The following is a 23,588-nucleotide window of genomic DNA, read 5'->3' as shown; positions in this document are numbered from 1 at the left end:
GGTATGAGATGATGCAGATGAAATTTATTTTGATATATATAATTCTGATTACATTGCAAAAATCTCATTTCCTTGATTTGATAGTAATTCAGCCATTATAAAATTTTTTTAACAACAAAACTGTGATTTAAGTCTATCTTGTCAATAGTGATTTTAAACAAAGGTTACAAAAGAAATATCAACTTTGTGGTTATTCCATAAAAACTCTTCCAACTCCTATATTATATACTTTAAACAATTGTGACCTTCACCAGTGGTTGAAGTCTGGGAGTTCTGCCAGCAGCAGCTCCCCTCAGACCTCAATGTGCTCAGTTACAAGCTCTCATTGCCCTAAAGAGATTAGGACTTTTGAGAAGTCCAGAGACTATTTCAGTCCTTACAACAGCCCTTTAAACCATCTGTGCTGAGTCTCCCACTGAGCTGCTTGTGTCAAAAAGTGTGCTAAGAGATCTCTGCTTTTTCCTCAGCCTTATGTGCATCTACAGGAATAACTTTCACTTAAGCCTTCCTTTCACAAAAGGAAAAAGTATATATATCACAACAGTAGCCAAATATAGAAATCTATTTCCTTCTCATCCACTCGTTACAGAGAGGTCATAAAATCTCTATTCATCAGACTATATGGGATGAAAGAGCCAGGCTTATTCCAAGGGAAAAGGATCCCCTGTAAAGCAAAAAGTAAAAAGATAAATGAAAATGATGAGACAATCACTCAGCTACCTCTTTAAAAGACAGAGAGAATTGTATTGCAGTGTAGCTACATTCAGTGTCTGCTGTATTTTAAGAAAATATATTACAACTACTTCATATATATATATAGTTTTGAAGACAGCATTGCTAGTAAGTTATTCTGCAGCATTTAATACAGTTCACATAAACTTTTACTTTCTCATTAAGTTATAATAGGTAAAAGATAGACCTTACAAAATGGAGATTGCCTTTCTTTAAAATAAAATGTGATTCTTTGTGGATGAACTCACGGAGATTAATTGCCATCTGTGCCTCAGCAGATTCTCAAATGCTGCAGACAGAGCATGAGAGCAACCAGGGAGGTAGAAGGGAATGGCAGAAGGGGAGATGAACGTGAGCCAATGGGCAGGATGGGTAAGGACAAAGAAAAAGAACAAGAAGGGTTACACTTGTGTAAGCTGAAATGGAAGGAGAGATGTGGGTAATGAGCAAAGGAAGGAGATAAAACGATAAAGATAAAATTTTGTTCTTCTGACAGGATTGAAAAAATATACACCATTTTACCAAAAAAAATTATATTGGAAAATATACGTTATTATTAAAACTACTCTGACCTAGGCTGCTGAGTAGAATAAGCTGAATGATTACCTAAACTTAAAATAATTGTGAAAAGCATCTTGAAGTTAGTAAAAAATTAAAAAAAAAACAAAAAAACCAACAAAAAACAGAATAATCTAAGCCATATATTTGTCTTAATCTGGTAGATTCTCCGTGGATTCTGGATCTGACCTTCCTCACAACATCATGTTCAGCAATGTTAAAAATATTATTGTTTTTAAATTGCAATTTAAATCAAACTGATCCTTCAATTTTTAGTTCTCTCTCTGCTGCCAGGTGATTAATTCTTCCATATTAACCAGACTAGCCTAATTCATTAGTCTGAATCTGGATTCTATCCAACAAGAAGCATATTCAAATTATCTCTAGAGAAAACACTTTCTTTTTTCTGGCAGGAGTTATTCAGGGAAGCCATCAGTGCTACCTTCTCAATGAACAGGTTGGAACTGAAAACCGAGTAGACAATCCCAGCAGAGACAAGTCAGAGGTGAGTGAAAATATTCTTAGTGAGTCAGACAAATGTTGCAGATTTCCTACTGTTTATTTTCATGGTGTTTTGGCAAATTTACTTATTAAAAATTATAATAAATCAGCAAGAAATAAAATAATTTTTAAACAAACTTGTCTATGTTCAGCAGGTTTTTGTGAAAAGCGTCTTAATATAGTTTTGGAACTATATTAAGTTCCAAGAATCTACATACTTGCTAGGGATGTAATTTTTTTAATTTTGTTAATATGGGAATGTAGTACAGACATTTAGTTGTAATTAACAGCTAAAATTCACACTAATTTGCCCTGTAACACGATTATTTTGCTGCCCAGAAAACCATTATATTCTAAAAAATTATGTGTGCACTTCAGGCTAAACAAGTGATAAAATTCTAATAGTCCAAAGGTTTTCATTTGCCTACCCAGCAGAATACCAGATATTAGTGTGGGACTAGTTTTCCTGAATTTATAATTCTGTCTCATGTTTCTATTCCAGAATGTATAACATAACTTCTCCAATATATACAACAATATTAATATATTGCAGGTGTTAAGTAGAACATGATTGTCAGTGAATTGTACCTATACTCTCTAAATGTAAGAACTTTTAGGCAATTACATCTATTTCCAAGCTAAAAACCCCCAAACATAATAAGAAAAATAAAATACTAGAGCAATCAAAGTACTGAAATGTTAATAAGATTACCATAGTAAAATATCTAATGAAAAACTGCCTTTTTTTTTTTAGTCTGCATAGAAGATTTAGAAGGATGAGAAATACCTGTACATGTCACCATTGGGGTAGAAGGGCTTCTCCTGTTTTGGAGGATTATTTGAATTTGTTCTCTCTTTCAATGACGGGGGAATTTTGAATACTTGATGTTTACATCTAGAACACACAATAACCTCTGTTACTCTGTAAACCAGCAGAAATGCTGGCCTCCATGCTGATTCTCTTGTCCCCTAAGGTGTGATGCCAAGAGGGTGTTAAGACACTGAGATAGCAGCCTCCCCCCTTACACTGTCTCGAGCATGTAGAAATAGCTTTGCAATTGTGTTCTTAGAAGGCAGACAAGACATAAGGGGATGTTTGCAAGCAAAAAGGTCTGGTTAGGCTCTGCAGAAACCATGCCCCCTGGAACTTTTGAAAAGATGTGCTCAGGCTCTCCTGCGAACCAGCTGGGAACAATTTCTTGGTGTCAGTTCATGATACTATTCACTTAGACAGATTGAGCAAAGAAGAAGATAGCTTCTTCTTTGAAGAAAGAGAAATTGTTAGGAAAAGGAGGAGACAAGCAAAGACAAACTTCTGAAAGAAAACAAATAGGGAGAAAGAAGAATTTATTAATAGTCCTGTACTACATGCAAAGTAAGACAAAAACCCCTAAGTAAAAGACCAATGAGGTAAAAGACACTGAAATATTCTCACTGTGAAAGGAAAAAAATGAAAATACTAAAAAAATTTCAGCAGAAGTCCATGAGGAGTTTTTATAGACTAGGTTAATAAGAAGTCTAACTTCTAAATTTCAGGTGGAAAGAAAATAAAACTGAAGTACAGAATGCTCAGCTAAAGTTCATCAGGAAATGACAAGAGAAAGGATTAACAGTAAAGAAAGGATAAGACCAAAAAAGACCAAAAATTATTTTTTATTAAAGTAGAATCAAAATACAATAGAAATATTGAATAATATTGGATATAGAATAGAAAGAAAACAGAGACTTTGATTAGGCATTTCTGGAAGAAATTTTGTGCGTAATCATAGAAAACATTTGCTCAAAACTAAAGCCAGATTGTAGTATTACATAAAGACGACATCACGACATCATCCTACTACAATATGCAAGTTACATTCATATTCTGCAAGGGCCAGATTTTCTTGTTCTGCTCTGAAACAAAACTGATGTGACATAAGTACCCACTGGTTCTAATTTGTGACGTACAACTCTCTACAGCCATGCAGAACAGAGCTCTAGATCATCATCCTCTACAAGTTTGTTGCTTCCTTCCTAGGAATGGAATGGTTGAGTACAGATTTCTTGCAGAACATCTAAAAAGCCATCAAACTAATGGAAGAAGAGCAAAAGCTGCGCAAACCACATCTCTGTTCTGTGATTCCTGTAACTTTCTTGAAATAGAAGATCCTGCATAAGAATTTTAGTAACATGAAAACTTTGACTCCAAAACACTGAATTTTTACTACGACCGATGGACAAGGCTTCTCCTCTACATTGTTTGAGGTTATTTTGTAACCTAATTTTGTTCTGTCTAAAACTACTTTCTTAGAAACCTTTGTAGAGATGCTAATTAGAGAAGAGATCAGAAGCCTCCTTTGTCTGAAGAAGGCAAAAGCCCCACTGGAACTGGTGCAGAGTAATGAGCTGACTTCTGGTGGAATTACATGATGGTTGTTGTACACTGTGGATACTGAATTTCCAGGCAATCTTCTGTAGCAGGAAAGCGTAAAAGATGTTGCAAAATCATATGGCAGGATTTGTGAGTGTTTCATTAGTGTCGGATCTCAAAATCTCAGCCCTGAGATGCTGAGCCTCCGAGACCAGCTTGGGGGTCTCGGGAGTCCTGGAATGTTGCCAGAAGTGTCTGGTAGCTGGACTTTAACCCTGCACAGGAGACGACAAGGATGAGGGCTTCACTGGGTGAATGGTGAAGGGATTAGCTAATTAGAGGGTGAGACACAAGGTTTAAGATTTATGTACAGGGGGTTTAGAGGAGTAAGATGGAGGAATTGGGGTGTGTCCTGTCCTCCTCCTTCTTCCTCCTCTCCTCCATCTTCTTTGGCCACGGTGGCACCTTTCTATTGGTTATTACTAAGAGTACACCGAGTTATAACAATAGATGGTATTGGGGAAAAATGATAAATATTGTACACGTAGCAAAGGGTATAAAGATACGTGGCTGCCCAGAGGGCAGGCGCAGTGTGCCCATGGCTGACTGCTGTGCGGATCTCTGCTGGCTGGAAGAACATCTTTTAGATAAGCAATTAATAAACATAAAACCAGAAAGAAGAACTGAAGCCTCTTCTCGTCCTTGCATACCCGGGCTGTCCCAAGGCCAACTCCGGGCCACCTCCGGGCTCTCCAGGCCCCTCAAACAGCCGAGATAAACCCAGACTTGGCGTCCCTGGACGGACCACGAACCACCAAAACCTTTCGGGGAAGATTAACCGGACATTTGGCTTCCACTGGGTGAGCTCTGACCACCACAACCTTTCGGAGGGGGGCACCACCACCTTCAAAGCCCTGAAGAAAAAAAGAGAGAAGAAGAGAAAAAAAAAAAGCCAGCAGAGACTGCAAAAAAAACCAGCAGTCACTGAGAATTCCACCTCTCAGTTTCTGCCGAAGACAATCGTAGCAGAACAGCCCGGACTGGAACCAGAAGGCGCCCTGGGTCCACCTCTCGTAATCTGCTGGACAGACCGAGACGTCCAGACTGCTCTGGACGACAGATTTGGTAAGAAAGCCTGAAAATAAGAACATGGGAGGCACACCTTCCCAGGAACAACGGGAAATTTTGTCCACCTTATAAGGTGTGACACAAACATACAAAAAATTAATTAGCTCTGGCCTTAAAAGGCCAGGAAAGTAGACCCCCGAGACGCACCAGACGTCCGGGGGGGGGCCCTCAAAAGAGGGGGGAGCAATGCAAGACTCCGGAAAAAATTAGCTCTGGCCTTAAAAGGCCAGGAAGGTAGACCCCCGAGACGCACCAGACGTCCGGGGGGGGGACTCTCTGAAAGAGAGGGGGGAGCAAGGCTCCAGGAAAAGATTAGCTCTGGCCTTAAGAAGCCAGGGGGAAATGCCCGGAGCAGGCGGGGAGCGCGGCTGAAGAAAAAACAAAAGACGCGTGTTCAGATACGGCTTTGCTAAGCTCAGAGCCGGGGGGTGCAGCGGCCCCGGGGGCCGGCAAGGTAGCAGAAACGCCCGCGGCGGGCAAAACTCGCAAAAAACCCGGGGGGGAGAAGCCACAAACCAAAGCCGGGGCGTCTGACCCATGCAGCGGCATGGGGGAAATTGCGCAATCCCAGAAAGCTGCGGTGAGACACAGGGAGCGCGCGGTTGTGACGCAAAAAAAAACCCGGAGCGAGTCGCGGCGGGCGCGGGTGCCGGCGGGAGCGGCCACACACGCTGACGAAAGGCCACACACACACACAGCGTCGGAGGAGGAGGAGACAGTCAGGGGCAGACCGAGGGGGGAAAATTCAGAGGCGGAAGAAAAAGGGAGAGAAAAAAAATTACCTCGGAGAGACACAGAGCAGCTCGGAAAGCACGCATGCGCCGAGCGCGGGCGGGGGCGGGCCAGACCCCCGGTGACGTCTCAGGCGAGGAGGGGCCCTCTCCAGACTTGGTGCCTTTGGTAAAAACCCTCGGGGTCCCAAGCCTCTCCCCTCCTGGGGAGGCTTGTGTGTTTTCTAACCCTATTGTCAGTTGAATCAAAAACTAGGTAACCCCTGAGTGCACGACATGCCAGATCGGTTCAGCAGAGCTACAACATCATTTCGTAACTAGTCTGCAACTATCCAGCGATTTTCCTCAACAAGATATAAGAAGAAACGAATACTCAGACAAAAGTCGGGACTCAGACTGCAAAGGACAACTCAGAAGAGAAACAAGAGAAACGAAAGACTCTGGGGGGTTTTTCTCTTTGGGGTCTTGAATATTTCTGTATAAGAACGAAAGACTAGGAGGTTTTCTCCTTAAAGTCTTGAATTGCAATAGGCAATAGAGTAAATTTACCTATTACAGGGGAAACTGACAAAGGATCATAAATTGATCAGCTGGTAGATTTCTTTGACACTTCTCCCATTTGGAGAGGAATTTTAAGGGCAGATTTCTTTGACATTTCTCCCATTTGGAGAGGAATTTTAAGGGCAGATTTCTTTGACATTTCTCCCATTTGGAGAAGAATTTTAAGGGTAGGATTTTATGTTTTAATAGTTTAGGATTTTATGTTGTAATAATTCTCCTAGTCCTCATCCATGTCGTCCCAGATGCCATGAATTGGATTGTAAAAGAGGTTTTCTTGGGGCAAACAGAAGGGGGAGATGTCGGATCTCAAAATCTCAGCCCTGAGATGCTGAGCCTCCGAGACCAGCTTGGGGGTCTCGGGAGTCCTGGAATGTTGCCAGAAGTGTCTGGTAGCTGGACTTTAACCCTGCACAGGAGACGACAAGGATGAGGGCTTCACCGGGTGAATGGTGAAGGGATTAGCTAATTAGAGGGTGAGACACAAGGTTTAAGATTTATGTACAGGGGGGTTTAGAGGAGTAAGATGGAGGAATTGGGGTGTGTCCTGTCCTCCTCCTTCTTCCTCCTCTCCTCCATCTTCTTTGGCCACGGTGGCACCTTTCTATTGGTTATTACTAAGAGTACACCGAGTTATAAGAATAGATGGTATTGGGGAAAAATGATAAATATTGTACACGTAGCAAAGGGTATAAAGATACGTGGCTGCCCGGAGGGCAGACACAGTGTGCCCATGGCTGACTGCTGTGCGGATCTCTGTTGAGCTGAAAGAACATCTTTTAGATAAACAATTAATAAACATAAAACCAGAAAGAAGAACTGAAGCCTCTTCTCGTCTTTCGATACGTGGGGTGCCCCAAGGTCACCCAAGGCCTTCCCAGGCCCCTCAAACAACAGAAGATAAACCCAGACATTAGTACAACTACAAACTTGGAGACATGCGAAGTACATACTGACAGTGTAAGACTGACAGCTTGTTACTGTATGTCTAGATTGGGATCACAATAGTGAATTTACCCTTTTCAGATATCCTGTGGAACAGAGAGCTTGTTTTACATGCTGCATAAAGCATATTTAGCAATATGGATATTACATATAAAGATACGCTTTCCATTTTATCTGTTTATAATGTGAACTAAGACTAAAGAGAAATAAAGGCGGCTTAAAAAGAAAAAGATATTCCTGTGGAGATGAACCACCTATTGAGAAAGGGAAAATCACAAGACATTAAGTTATTATAGCTAATCTAAGATTCCAGTCAACCAGGAAGGAGAGCTACTTAACACAGTACTAAATAATACAGATGTCTGCTGAAAAGTAGGAGACTCTATTTGCACAGAAGAAGACCAATAAATTCTTTATGTAAGATCACTCTGCTGGTATTCACATGCACTCCTATGAATTTTCCAGATTATTCCACTGGTATTCTCATGGGGTGAATTTCCGTATTCAATTTCATAAAGTGAGGACTATGTCTTTGCAAGTAATTGCCTAATCCTAAATTTTACTTACATAAGTTCTCGTTGGTATTGCCTTTAACAGAATAAAAAAGACTGGACTACATAATATAGCTGAGTAGGTGGTAAATGTGACTTTTCAGTGCTGTATAATCTTGTAAAGGTCATGTTCTCAGGTGCTATAATATTTTTTTTGTGGGATTTGATGCATCTGCCAATGACACCAGATCTAAAATTCTATGTTCTGGATCTAATATTTAATATGCTGTGTTTGTCCAGTTCTGCTATTTATATGTGACTCAATTATTCCAATGAAATAAAAACTGTTCTCCTTAAATAACCTGAATCTTCAATAACATTGTGCTCTCTCTGGTGGTTCCTGCCAAATTATAATTCCCAAAGAAGATACGTGGGTCAAGGTTGGATATTCCATGCAGAGAAAACTACATTCTTCTACACAATCTCTGTTGGTGTTTCCAAACATGCTATTCCAAACAGGCCTGCCTATGTAAGCAATTATTTGATACAGAGCCTTATATGTTTTGCTTTCCATAAAGCAAATAGTATTTAAAACATAATGTATGTTCAAAGTTAAAGAACGCTTTTGTAAGAGATCAAAAATGTATAGGGAAAACCAGATTACTGCTATTGTGTATTAAGTTGATGCCTTAAACAGAATTATCACACAGTCTAATGCAAATGTTTGTAAATATCAAATTTAATATTAGCTGTCCTTTACTACAGGACGTATTGTAACAACTTCACAGCATTCCACTAGTATAGGTGTAGAAAGATTGATGAAAACAGCAATATTTTAGTGCTACCAGCATTTAACTTGTGACAGCAGCAAAGTCAACCAAAAAAAAAAAAAAAAATGAGAGCAAATCATAACATTTATCTACCTCTCAAAACATTGGTTTTATCCCTAAGAGGGGAGATATAAAAGATTCTACACCTTTTTTCTTTGTTTTACTCAAAAGAAAACAGTTGTACATGCATATGTATATTACAAGGCAATAATATCTAATAAACCCTGACAATACTCTAACAGAAAAGTCACCATCAAGCATCAAACTTGGCCACAGCAGTAGCTGAAACACAGGTTTCACACCCTGAGAAGAAGGAAATTTTTAGACCTAGGAAGGTGGCATCAATACAGTGTCTATGCAACTTCCTGTAGAGAACACAGTGACAACAGAATTACAGATTGCAACTTCATTTCGTTTACTATTTGGTTTCACACTTTTAAAGGAAGTGAATTTACAACAACATGAATTAGCTTTCACAGTAGTAAGAAAATGGGTTTAACGCTACTATCAGGGAGATTGCTTCATTTTCCACTCTAGGAGCATGATTCCCTTGTTCCGTGGCCTATATATCACAAACATGTGACAGATGGCACTAACTGGCTTTGCGCACTAAAGAGAAAAGGATGCTGTTGGGAAATACACAAAACATACCTTGTGCTGCTGATTTTCTAAAATCTTCTTTTGGAATTTGTTCCAAACACCAGAAAAATATAAAATCCAGCTCATGTGATACATGCTTGATAAGCATACGTCTCTTTCTGCTGACTTTGTAATGTCCTCAAAATCAGTGATTAAGTACGAAAATCAAGTTATACCTGGTGCTTTGCAGATAGTGTTCACTACATTTTATGAAGTTATTAGGAGAACGACTGAAAACCACATTCACCTCAAGCAGATGGCTCAGTTTTAGTGAAACCTACAGAGCTGATAAACTGACAAAGTCAGCAACATAAACCATTCACCTCTTGCAGTTAAATATTATAAAAGCAGTTTTCAGAATAATTTAAAGCATCATATGTATTTTCTTAGGCTTCCTTTGGATCACAAGGAAGTAAAATAGCTTCTCTGCAGCCACTGAAAGAATCTACATCCCAAAAAAAGGCCTATGATTTCTGCAAATTCCTAAACAAGCACTCCTTCACTTGGTTGGGGAGTGGGTGGAGGGAAACAGCTACCATTAGAACAGTGAAACAGTTGATAGTGAAAAAGTCTGGAACTGGAGGGAATGAAGCATCCCAGAAGTCATTCAGAAAGCAATATAATTACAGATTAGTCTCAATGAAAAGGACACACATTGATAATTCCAAAAGTCTTTATAGCCATCCAATTCATAGAAGTTTATGGATTTAAAAATTACTGTCTAAAGAAAGATTCAGCTGTCTGATTTTTGCAGACACATTCTCTCCATAAGGAATACCTGTCTATAGAGCATTTGTTCTCGTGAATTTGAACACATTTGATTTATATTACCTTTCAAGTCTTTAGAGTAACTGTTTTACCTTTCTCCCCTGAAGGAACTAAAATCAGACTTTAATCCACTGCTTTGAGACAAAATCCTTTTAAAAAAAATGTTGGCTTTTTGTAGAAATTTTTGGATTTTGCATCTTATTACGGGCTGAATTTTGGGTTGTATTTTGCCCCTAAAAACAAGCAAGTGAAAAAGCACTCTCTCTACCCATCATCTCTCTAGGTTGCCTCCATAACTTTGGAATTATTGACCATGATCATTCTGTGTTGTAACTTGGAAAGAAAATCATAAATTTTAGAAAATTGATGTAACTGACTGGCATTTATAGAATTTAAAAGGCAGCTACAAAACTTGCTTATAGCTTTTAAATTACAAATATTTACTACTTGTCAATATTTCCACAGCAGATACGATATGCAGCTGTTATAGACTCCTTGAATTCAAGACAGCAATCCAGGGAGCTGGAATGAGGGACCAGTCTGCAGCACCAGCCCTCAGATCACCTCTTTTACTCCACAGAGCTGTTGCTCTTGGCTGAATCCCTAAGGGCTGAACTCTCTAAGCAAACTTTGCTGCCTATTGCAAGTTCTTCATTAATTAATCTTTCCCCAAGTGTCAAGGCATGGTGTGGAGTGTGGGCAGCCCAGAGCAGCCCCAACCCCATGGCCAGGAGAGTCTGAGGTGAGGGTCTGAACCCCTCTGGCTTCACTGAAATGGGTCCTGGACCATGGGAAGGGTGAGGGGAGGCTCTAGGAGGGGCCAGGCAGGGACAGTCAGGGCTGTTGATGCCCTCAGGGACTTTGATAAGGGCGTTTCTGAACGGCATTGTTAGATCTAGGTACTTTGGCTTTTATTTTAGGCATTTAGAGAGTGTTTCAGATTTAGTTTATGCCCTCATCATGCCCTACTTTCTCTACAAGGGTCTGCTTCTTCTAAATTATAGCCAGTAGCTGCATTGACAGAGATAAAAGATACAGGGTGGCTTGTGAGTTGTGCTATTTGCACTCAGAACACAATGCAAAAAGTTAAAACTGCCTTTATCTCTTGCCACCCACATAAAAAGCTCTCAGATTGGGATTGATTTTTTATGCTGGATGACATTTAAAATCCAGCATACTAATAAAAATATAGACAGAATCCATAAGCATGATTAAGCAGAATCTAACACACTTCACTCCACTGCAGCATCTGCCTGGCACATTTATCACAGAAGGACAGACTCCAGGCCGGCCTGAGACACTTCACAGCACTACAAGCACTAAGAGCCCAAATGTGTTAAATAAACTTTCAAAAGTACAATTGAGTAGGGCACACTGCTAGATTTTTTTAAGTTCTTATAATTTTTAATCATAAAAATAAAAAAATAGGTTTTACTTCCATTTCAATATGTATTGTTTTAAGGATGTAGGCACTACAGCCTTTATTTCTACTTACATATTCTTCTTTCTGGTTTTTGGTCTTTCAAAAGTATGATTACTATAGGGCTTTTGTACTGCCAACAGTTAACCACTACTTGTGATGAAATATCAAGGATTTATTCTCCCTGCAAATTTATTTTAAAAGCAGTGTAATATCTCATTAAAAAGGTAGAAAATTACCATGTGCAAATTTCTTTGTAAGTCACACAGTTTACCCAGTTCAAAGCAATTGTTTATCTGCTTTTAATCAATATATTTGCTCCTCCTGCCTTTAAGACATAAGTTTAGATATACCTTTCACTACTGAATAAAATCAAATTTCATTTTACAATAGGTCTACCAAAGAAAGAACTGTGTTTAATATCACTTAAGGTAAACAAAGAAACAAACAGATCCAAAAGCTAATCGCTAAGAAAAACAAATGGCAGGGGGAAAAATTACAAGTCCTTAATCTTTTATGGTGAATTATATGCATTTGGACTATATTCCCTGACTGATACTTTCACTTTAGCATGTGACAGAGAGAAGCTGAAAAACGTGCTATGAAGAGAAAGCATTGATTTGTGGCTGTTCTGCTCTAATAGCTTCCAAGGGACTAATAAAATAAGTTAGAGCCTAATAAAATGACTGATCTTTCATTCAGGATAACAATGAACCTTAGCCAACAAGTCAAGCCAGACTCATCATTCTAAATGACAATACAAAAAGGCAAAGCAGAAGATACATCTTCCCCTTAACTCAACATATTATTATACAAGGACATGAAAATTCCTTGATCCAAAGAAGAAATCTTTATTTGGTGTAGCACTGACACACTTATTTGGTTCATGCTCCCTTCTGGCTACTAATCCCACAGTGAGTACACCTAAAATTTGCAGAGGAGCTTAGGAAAGGATGTTGATAACATAACCCAAGAGAAGGTAAGAAATTTCAGATTCCATTTCTAGCTCTTGTACAAACGGTGGCACCCAGTCAGATCAAATACACATATATCTTGTTCATTTTTGTACATCAAACAATGAATATAAGGAAAGAGTAAGAGCAGGCAAGTCAACAGGATAACCTCCAACACTAGTCCAGCCTTTGTGAATTCCTGAGATGGATAAGTCTGTGGGTATTAGAAACCATCAATGGATTTGTTTTTCACGACTATCCAGTCTTCCCTTGAAGCCATAAAAACTTCTGGCATCCATAATATGCAAATAGGTTTACAGTTTTGCTATGAAAAAATTTAAGAACTTCCTCCTGCTGAATCTGGTGCCTACTGCTTCCCTCTGATACCTCAAACTTTCTGTATTGGAATAGAAAGACAATCCAATCTTGCCTGTCTTGTTCATAATACTGTGAATTTATAGACCACTCATGCAACAGTTCTTAGTTACCCCCTTTCTAGACTGAAGAATTAGCCTATACTCAATTTTTAACCATTTACCTCCTGTTCTATAATCATCCTTTATTTGTGTTGAGGAACCAATATTTTATACAGTATTTATGATATGAATTAAAGATGAACTTATATAATGGCATAAATATTTTCTTTGTTTCACTTTGAATTTTAGTTTTTTGATCACTGCTAAAGCCTGAGATGTTTGTTGTGGAACCATCCATGAGAAAAGGCCAATGTTTTTGATGGTCAAATCACTTCACTTTTACGAAAAATATTTATGAAAGAAAATAATTACAAATTTAATGATAGGTTTCTTCAGCTTTAGTTACAACCATTAGCAGCTAGGTAAGAATTTTAATTTCAAATATGTAAGAAAATCATGTCCTAAAGAGAAAATTTTAAAGACACAAGAAAACATTTCATTTAATTTCAGCATGCAATAAGCTATTTTTTTAAGGTAATAAATTTAACAAAGAGAATTTGGTGCTCAGCAAAACAAAGGTCTTCCAGAAATAGATTTACAGGAATAGCAAGGCATGAAACCTTCAAAACAGCTTAATTCTAGAAAAAAACAGAGGCAACAGAATTTTGACATTTCAAGTCTCAGAGTTTTGAAGAACTCCTTGGTTACTTCTTTATTGTGTATATTCCCAGAACTGATACTTGTTGCACAAGTCTGCTTTATCTATTTATAGTTTGTGGCCACAGGGTTTGTTTGTTTGCTTGCTTGCTTGTTTGCTTGTTTTTAAAATGCAAGGATGCATGGAATAGATTTATCGATATTATACTAAATAAATTTTAGTAATAAATTAGTTAAAGCTGTTGGATATTTAATAGCATTACAAATTGCTTGTAAATACTAAAAATATTAACTTGATCAAAACTTCATCTGCTAAGTTTATCCAAATAATTTTCTTTACGATTTTCACAAAAAAAAAAAATTCTTGAGTCAAATTTATATCTCTTGTGGAATTTTTCAGCAGTTTTAAAAGGAAACAAGTAAAAAGTACTTACAGGGTGAAGGCATCAATAACATCTCCTGCAGATCTTGTCATCTCAAAGTAGGTTTGCAGGATGTTGACGGTTCCTGAAAGTGCTTCATGCCCACAGCCACAGAACAGTGCAACTCCAGCATAGAGCAGGATGGTGGCAATCAAAGACGCGTAGGGAATGCCCCCCAGGCATTTGATGCAACACTCGAAGCATCCTACAAGAAAGAAAGAAAAAGGTTATATGCTACTAAATTATATCAAAAAGGCAAAAAGAAGGTTTTTCTCATGAGAAACACTTTTGAAAATTAAAGACTGTAGGGCAAAGAGGGTTTAGGTCAAGTATAACAACCCAGACTGTCAGAAAACATGTGACAGGTTAGTCCAACTTCTGAATTTTCTCAGTTGCTACTTGACCTATTAAATGTAGACATGCCATCTGATTAACATGAAAGGTTAAACAGTCAGTTCCTTGTTAAGCTTCATGTTTTCATTCAGAGACAATTACAATTTCAGTCCTAGGTTATATCTATAGTCACAGTTCCTGCTGGTCATCTATCAGATTACTGAGGAGGACTCTGAATAACAGGAAAACCACTAAAAAAATAAAAAATTGATTTTTATGCTGTATGACATTTAAATACCTTCCATCATCATAGGTTTATTCGAACTTTTTTGGACATACACTTCTGACAACAGACTTGCTCCTGCCCACAACACCAATTCCTTGTGTATGACTCAAATAACTCACAAGCTTAAATAAAGACATCGATCAAAGAACGCGGAATTAGAAAAAAATTTAGTTGAATTTTCTCTCAATATATTTTACTCTGTGTGATGTTTCTTAAATGAAGGTAATTGCTCTTGAGTTCTAAAAGGCCAACTTCTTGTCCCGCCATCACAGTGTCTGAAACAATGCCCAGTTCAACAGGAAAAACCAAACATTTCTTCAGTAAGTGTGCTCAAGTTTCTGGCACTACCCTGCCTAGTTTCATGAATGCAGCATCTCTGACTCTTCCAAATCTCATCAATCCCATAAACTCTCTTACATTCCGTAAGAGGAATTGTCTTCTGCAGGGACAGGGAAGGTGGGAACCACTGGTTGAGAGAAGACAGGCAGTGATTCAGTAATCAGAAACTGTGTTTTCTCCTAAGCACTACCAGTTTATAGCAAAAAGGACCTGGATAGAAAACAAAGTGAGGCATATAGATTTTAAATATTTATACACACAAAGACCAATTAAAATTACATATAAGATGCTCAACAGGTATGATTCAATATATTTTAACTTGTTCCAAAGGCTTTATGCTGTGCTAATTACAGTACCAGAGATATATCAAAAGAAAAAAGCCATTCTTTAAAGACAGTATGTCTACTTTTATTATGTCTAATTCTCAAATATAGCTTCTCTATTTAATTTCATATTTTGTCTTTTAATTTGGTATACTTCTATTTACTTTAGCCTAGATAAAGCAAGGAATAATTTCCTCTGTCTGTTAAAACCTTCATTTACCTACATTTACTTTTGATTTACTTCTTTTAATGAGCAAATATTAAATAGTCATATGTGTATATGTTTATCATTTATATATGTATATAAATTTATATACAAGATTTCCTGAAGAGAACAGTTTAAGCCATTTTCATATATGTACACGTTTTACCCAAATAGAAACTACTTGTTATTTTGTAAAAAAAAGTAATATTATGGAAGGCAGTATTCAAATGGCTGGATAGCTCCTGGGAAAAAATATAGCATATTAAACATTGACCATACTAAATGCACAAAAGACAAAATAATACCCAACTATATATGTTAGTTGTAGAAAAAGAGATAGAAAGTTATAGCTTGAGACTACTTTTGTTTAACACCAACTTAGTGTATCAGAGCCACCTATGAAATACCAGAGTTAAAATGTGCAAATCCACACATTTAAACTGCTGCCAAAGTCTTGCTGAGTAACCTGCAGTGCAAATCACCCACCTGGAGCATTCACCACACACTGCCAGGGGTGTAACACCTTCCAGGCTTTCAGGTGAGAGCATTCCATCTCCCTCCCTCCCTGTCCCTGAGCAGCTTGTCCTTGCAATTCCCGCCACTCCACTGCACTGGCAGCAGGCAGCTCCCCTCTTCAGCAGCACAAGGCTTTGGATGTTCAGGGGTGGATGAGCCTTTCTTTAGTGACAAATTACAGGGGTTTTGTACCCAGGGACTCTGGGCTTTTCATCAGTGCAAGATCTTAAGAACAGACTGCAAAAATCTATAAATTCTTTTGGAGTAGCTAATTCTGCATGCAGATATCTGCAGGAATCTCTTAAAACCTCTTTGGTCCTGTTTTCTAACATTATCCAACTGTGATTAATTCTTCAATGTTTAAAAGACTATACAAATACTAAAAAAATAATCATTCACTGGAAAATCTTTGTTTTAAAGGAAAAAATCCTAAGAAATATATATTTGAAATAAATTCATTGAACAAGAACTACAGGACAATACATGGTTAGCTGACATCAGAGTTTATCACATAATGTCCATTGCCATTTTCAGCACAGAATAACAGCAGGGAAAGCCTCAGAAAACTAATACCACTGTACATCTTTGACATTATATGAGAAAGTAAAAAGAAGGGGAAAGATAACGATAGGGTAATAACAGGAATGATGTATGAGGGCTTGTAAAGTCAAAGATGGAAAAATAGCATAGACCTAAGTATTTTCAGGGACACATGGACTTTAGGGAGTGTTTCTTGATATTGCAATAGCAGGTGCAGGGAAGAGGAAGAGAGATTTTGTAAGGATTTCTTTTTCCCCTTTTGAGAAGAAGTGGAAAAGAGAAAGTTGTGTACACTGTTGTCTGGGAATAGCAGGCTGTGCATTATCTCCTGAAGCTGCTGCACCTCACTCTCTAGGTCCAGTGAGGGTTGAGCACACACTCAGATGTCATAAATTTGGATGTCATCAAAACTCACAGTTATAACCCATATTACTTGAGGTTTATTATAGTGAAAAAATGTAAAAGTGTAGTAAAATAGCAAAAAGAAGTAAAAACAGTATAAATGATAGATGTAATAATGTACAATCCAAGGACAAATTTAATCCAAAAATAAATCAGCTTTTTTCCTCCATCGCCTCAAAATTTGTAAAATAACTGAAACAAATTTATAGTTTGTGAAGTGTTTCTATTCATCTCTCACATTCAAACTGTTCATGTTTATAAGCCTTTGAAGGAAGCTTTTATTGGTATATTTCACCAACTTGAGGTCTTTTCATTCATAAAAAAATACTGGGAAAAAATTAATTCAACCACGTGAAATTTTCAAATAAGCATATATTGTCAAAGCCTTGCTCATTTACTCCACTCTTCTATAGCCCTACTACCTTTCTCACTGCTTACTTAATGAGTAACTCCTGAGTTTTCAGTGCTGTCAAAGCAACTCCAAACTAAAGAAAATCAGTGAATCAGCATTATGATTTTAAAATGGATATTACACATCATTCATGCACCACACAAGGTAATGTGCTACAGGTAACATCTGCTCCAATTCTTTTCTTTCAATTGTTCAGAACATGCAAATGGCTGTTTAATATACCAGAACAATAGAAATGCTATTTTACCCCGCTCAGTGATATTGAATCACCAGCACAGTGTGACTCAGCTGTGAGATGTGTGGATGTCTGTGTGAGACAGGCAGTCATTCACCTCTCCCAACACCCTCTTCACAAGGCACTTAACACATACAGCCACAGAAATAATTACTAGGAAAGATGAAAAAGATTCTATGCTCCTTTGATGTTTGTTCTCATCTTCAAATACAGTTTTCAGTACTTTTCAAGCTGCTCACTCTGCACAATACACTTGTGCTATATAATTCAACATCTACTGTTCTTATTTTGCTTATGTATACCAATATTTTTCCTTCAGGTAAAAATCCAAATCTTCTGGGGCCACAGGTCTTTACCAAAATTGCAACAAGTATTGAAAACACTATCCTTGAAATCATGAAATAAATAAAACTCCAAATACTGACTATATTCACCTATCAAAACACAACATTTTAATGTTGTATTACATTAATCCAATTCCAGTCAACAAACATCTCACAGACAACTACCTTTTTGCTCCTCTTAGTACAATTATTACTGTCTACACTAGACATATTCTAGATATAGATCTCTAAACTTCCTTATACAGGCAAATCTGTGCAAATCTCTTCTAGTTTTGGGGGTTTGGGTGTAAATATTCTATCTTCAATTGCCTAAGCCAAAAATAAGTTGACTTTCTGTTTATACAATCTCTACATTAAAAAGGAAAAAAAATTAGATATTGAGCAGAAGAAGAAATTTTCCCTGTGATTTAAATTTTATTATGCCCACAAATTGCATCACCACAATAATTTCTTTGTTTGTGTGTTATGATATGTGAACTCTTGCTCCTCATTATAGATCAGGCCATATACACTAACAAATAAAATGCTCAATCCATTTCTGATCAGTGTATTTAAAAGAAAAAAAAATATTCAGGACTTACATCTCATGCCACTTCTGTCTGTGAAAGTTAAATCAATGACATCAAAACCAGTTTCAGAATGCTGTTACGCTACTGCCTTTTATATAAATAGTTAAGAATACCCATTCACCCCAGATATTATATGAAGAAAATCAATATTAAAAATATATTAAAACTAAACATAGAAAATACAGAAGGATATTCTGGCTTTGGTTTTTTTCATAATTTCCAACTCATTTGCAGCTGGAATTCCTAAGTGATTAATCAGAGACAACTACATGTCCAAATAATTACTGATTAATCACAGATAATTACCTCTCCAATGGGACCAAGTACCCTGAAGAACATACAACATTTTAATAACATTTTTCTTAAATTACTTTTCTTAAAGAGTTTTCTATCTAATATTAGAAGACAGGACAGCAAAGTCCAAGTAAAATGCCAGAGAACTACATACACTTAAAGTGGAAAACAAAATAACAAAATCCTCTGTGTCTTCCTTGCCTGGCTAGGCATGCATTTTCTTCATATCTAAATTTGCACCACTTGTCACACAGCTTTCATGGCCAATCAACTCAAATAGAGTTTCACAGCCCCATCATGAAACATGAAGATTTACTTCCGAATTCTATTAAGCGAGACTTAACCTCAAGTCAAGCTGCTGTTATGTAATATTTTAATTGATAAACAGAGCCATCAAAACACAATGTATTGAACAAAAAGCAACACTTTTTACTTATATCTCCTTCCCTCAATTACTCAACATGCAGCATGATTTCCTGATCTGAAACTGGACCCCAGGACTTCACAGTACAGCAGCAGGTAGAAGCAATCCAGCTCCCTCAATATTATCCCAAGAACAGAGGAAGGACAAGACATTCACAACGTGGTTTTAAAAAGCTGAAAATGAGGTGAAGCTACATTTGGGAATGAATCATCCAAGAGTATTTCCAAACCCCTGTACTTTGGCTTGGAAAACCTGCTCAAGAAGTACTGCAGGCACAATTTCGTGTGATTTGATCCCAGGCTCATTAATGGAATACATCCCCACTCTGCTCCACCCTCTCCCATTATACAAGATCTACTGGAAACTAGACCAGTAATGCTAACAACTGAAGTTGTTTCTTGGTCTTGTTCAGGAGATGATTTCTCATTTAGATTAACCTTCAATAAGAATGCTTACAATTACAGAATTACCTGTCAAACAACTAAAAGCAATTTTACCACAAAATTAATTCTGATATCCTGACTGCTGTGACTACAATGGAAAAGTAAATTTGACATTGAACACTTGTAAGAAACATGATATGTAGAAAAGCAAGAATAATGCCCCAACAAACACCAAAGAATTTTAGGAAATAGGGAACTAATTGCATGAAAATAAAAAAAAAAAAAAACAAATATGAAGGGTATCCTTTTACACATTAAATGGTGTATCATTACTTGATCTACTTTGACTTATCTGCACAGTGCGACTGGATATTAGCAAATCAGATATCAGCTAATACTGAAAATGAAAATGTTAGTCCTGAGGCTTTTACAGTCATTCTGCAGTTAATAGCTGCTTCAGTTACTGCACTCAGCATGGGACCAAGGCTAAGAGGAATCATAAAGACCTTTTCTTATTTAGATGCAAAATGCCTCAAACGAAATTGACATAATTAACACTGTGCATTGTCAAAATCATTATAATGTGTGTTTGTTCATGAGAGTCCCACTGGCCAAGATGACAGCTTTCAGCTGTGGGGATATAGTCTGGTTATGCTGGATTTTGGAAGCAGCTCCCACAAACCCAGCCCTTCACCAGATCACTGTCCTCATATTGCCTTACATTATAAAAAACATCCCAGAAACCACCTCTGTGGACTGGCTAGGATAGCACTGCTGCCCAGGGAATTATACAGAGGATAAACAACTGCAACTTGCAGCCAGAAACTGCTCTACAATATCTCACACAATTCCTTCTTTAACTAAAAAGCAACAAAATATCACCTTTGCAACATCCATCCCACCTATGCCGTGATTCTCTGACTTAGAGAAATGTTCAGACATAAAAAGAATATGACTTCAGATATTTGAATGATACTGGGTTTATGTCACCATGGACATCCCAGGTCCACACACAGATATTCCCCAGTGGCCCCAGACCAACGACAAAAATGATCATTTTGCAGCATAAAACCCCACAATTTTCCATATTATTTAGTACTACATTTTGTCTATAGGTTGATACAAGGATTTTCACTAACATAAAAAACCCAAAAAAATCCTTCTAAGAGGTTTCAAAACAAAAATGAAAAGAAAAATTTCATATTTGTAATAAAGTGGTCTGGAAATGCAGCCTTAAGAGCTGAATGTGTATGTCAGGAATTCTTCAGTGAAAAAGAATTTGCATCTTTATTGACAGCTTTAAGACGTGGTGTTTTCTTATGTGGCTAAATGCTGAAATACTTGAAATTGAAGCAATAAAGGTAAAATATTTGATCCTTCAAAATGTTTTGAAATGAAGAAAATGTTCAAAATCTTCTCTGTAGTCATTAAAGAAAAAGGAATAGGGTGGTCACAGTCTAAGGAATATAACTGAATTCAGCTCAGTTTTAGCTACCAATTTTGAAGAAAAATTGAAATAACAAACTGCTTCCTTACTCTATCCTATAACAATACATGATTGCTCAGTACTTCTACTAGGAAAATACATTGTTGTAAAAACTTTTCTAAACTGAACTTAATTCTTTGAGAAGTTTGTTAGAGATTTTAGAATTCCCATACCAGCCTAGGTCAGTAGTCCAATGTAAATTAAAGGGTTTCCTGGAATGCAAGCAGATTTTTATTTTCAAGTTTGTAAAACCTCCTTGTAGCATCACCAATATTTTTAAAAGAGAAAATTGTGCAGCAAAATATTTTTTTTCAAAAAGGAAATTACTAAGATTTTCAAAAACCTAATTTAAAATTCATTTATTAATGACTTATTTATCCTTAGTACATATGCAAATTTTAAAGTTATTTCTTGCATGGTAATTTTCATTTGAAATATGGGGAGCTGGAGATTGCATGGTATTTTAATAAAATATAGTACATTACACAAAATCCCTCCCTCCCTTTCTCATATGGATGCTGTCTTGATCTCAGTAACAGATAACAGTTCAATCTGAACAAGGGTAATAGAATTAGTACATTTTTCTACACTGCTTAATATTAGGTATGATTTCATCCAGAACTGTCCCTTGTTCTTGTCTCTTGTTCCTTGTTAAGCACTCAATACTCCAGTTCAATTTGTAATGTTTAACAAACTGCACTCATGACACAGAAAAAAAGTAATTCAGCAAGCTCACTAATAATCATGGTACCTCCTACATCAGAAATGTAACTTAGATTTGCATTTTCATCATATGCATTGAACACATTTCTTCACTTATATTCAAGGCAATTAAATCTCAAATGGAGATTTAATAACAATTCACTGTGCTAATGCAGAGTTAGAGTAAAATGAAGCATGCTACTTTGCCAATGAGAAGAAATATTTTTTCAAGAAGCCTTCATCTATAACACTTAGCTATTCAAAGAACTATGTTTAGGAAATCCACCTTGCCAAGTGACCTGTAATATCTGTGTTACCATCAACAGATATAACAAATTTTCAAAGCCAAATCAAAGATGTATTTTATATTTGAGCTAAATTATATTAAAAATAGATTTTTCAGCTAAGTTTAAAGACATAGCTAACTTAACGAAAAATTATTTTAATTCTCATTGAAGCCCAAAGCATGAAAACAAACAGCAAGGAAGAAGAGATCCTCTCTTTCTCCTAGTTTAGGGGTCACACGTGTACTAATCCCAAGATCCTCCTCTTCCATCCATCTTAATTGCTCTTAAATCTAGAGGGGAAAAAACCCCAAACAGGATACCTACAGCCTTTTTTCCTAAGTAACTGAAATGCAGTTTAGGATAGCTGAATGTGGATAAATACACATATATATTTACATACACACATACAAAAATCCATTTTCCATCATAGCGGACTGTACTCTTTTATCAATAATCAAACAGCTTGTAGACTTCCCCTGTTGCACCAAAGTACTCTACCAAAGTATTTGTCGAACGTGGATAACTCTCTAATGAATGATGAGAATCACACATTAATGAAAGAGCACCCGGAAGCAATACACCTGATTAGCACCTTTTGGCAAAATGCAGATCTAAGTTGTAATGACATCAGAGAAACAGAGGCTTGGCAGTAAAGCCTCATAATGAGTCATGATCAAAGGTTTAGATTCCTTGCAGTGAAGGTAGATTCCAAGCTTTAGCAGAGACTGCACAAGACCCTGAAAAGCTACTCTGTATTTCTTCCCGACTCCATAACTCTCAACAACAAAGGGAAGCTACCTTGGATTGAATGGAGATACTTTTTTAAAGCAAAATGCCTCATTTGCTTTGCCAGTCAGACAGGAAACTAACCTTTTCATCACTCTAAGGTTCTTTTTCTTTGCTTCTTTGATGGACTGGTAAATGATCATCCTGCATGCTTCCTTTAAGGTACCAGTGCTATCTTTCCCAGCCCTGTCAAATGTAATTCTAAGAACTAATTTAAGCAAAAGCTCCTGGCTGCACACTCCACAGCTTGTCAAAGAAATTGGCTCAGCTACTATTTAGGTACCTACACAAGGCTCTATTTAGTAAGGTATTGAGAATGTGCTTGGCTGAAAACCTGTGGCTTGTCCAATTGACTTAAAATCAAATTAACACTGTAACTAATAAAATATACAGAATATGATGTAGGTATCCAGAGCTAGATGACATTACACCAGTTGATATGACACCTTCATTGTTCCACACTCATATGAAAAATATTACATATGAGATATTTATGAATGTCCATGGTTCTGTTTATCTGTGCCTAAGGGGGTATTGCTTCTGGTGAGAAAGAAACACATTATTAAGAAAAATATTGGAAAAGAGACCTGTACATGCTTGGGAAGATGGATTTTATCAGTAAC

The 23,588-nt window shown here is 37.1% G+C and overlaps 1 protein-coding gene across 1 annotated transcript in view; it reads right to left on the bottom strand.

The window, feature by feature from the left end:
• Positions 1–23,588, bottom strand: part of GPM6A (glycoprotein M6A) — a 121,413-nt gene that overhangs the window by 27,678 nt on the left and 70,147 nt on the right. Inside the window, exon 2 of the mRNA XM_064710639.1 lies at positions 14,112–14,304. Coding sequence (XP_064566709.1) covers positions 14,112–14,304 — 193 coding nt within the window. The remainder of the gene's footprint in view (positions 1–14,111; positions 14,305–23,588) is intronic.

Source organism: Zonotrichia leucophrys, chromosome 4 (genome assembly GCF_028769735.1).
Source record: "Zonotrichia leucophrys gambelii isolate GWCS_2022_RI chromosome 4, RI_Zleu_2.0, whole genome shotgun sequence".
Taxonomy (NCBI): Eukaryota; Metazoa; Chordata; class Aves; order Passeriformes; family Passerellidae; genus Zonotrichia; species Zonotrichia leucophrys.
This window is presented reverse-complemented; position numbering and strand designations above follow the sequence as displayed.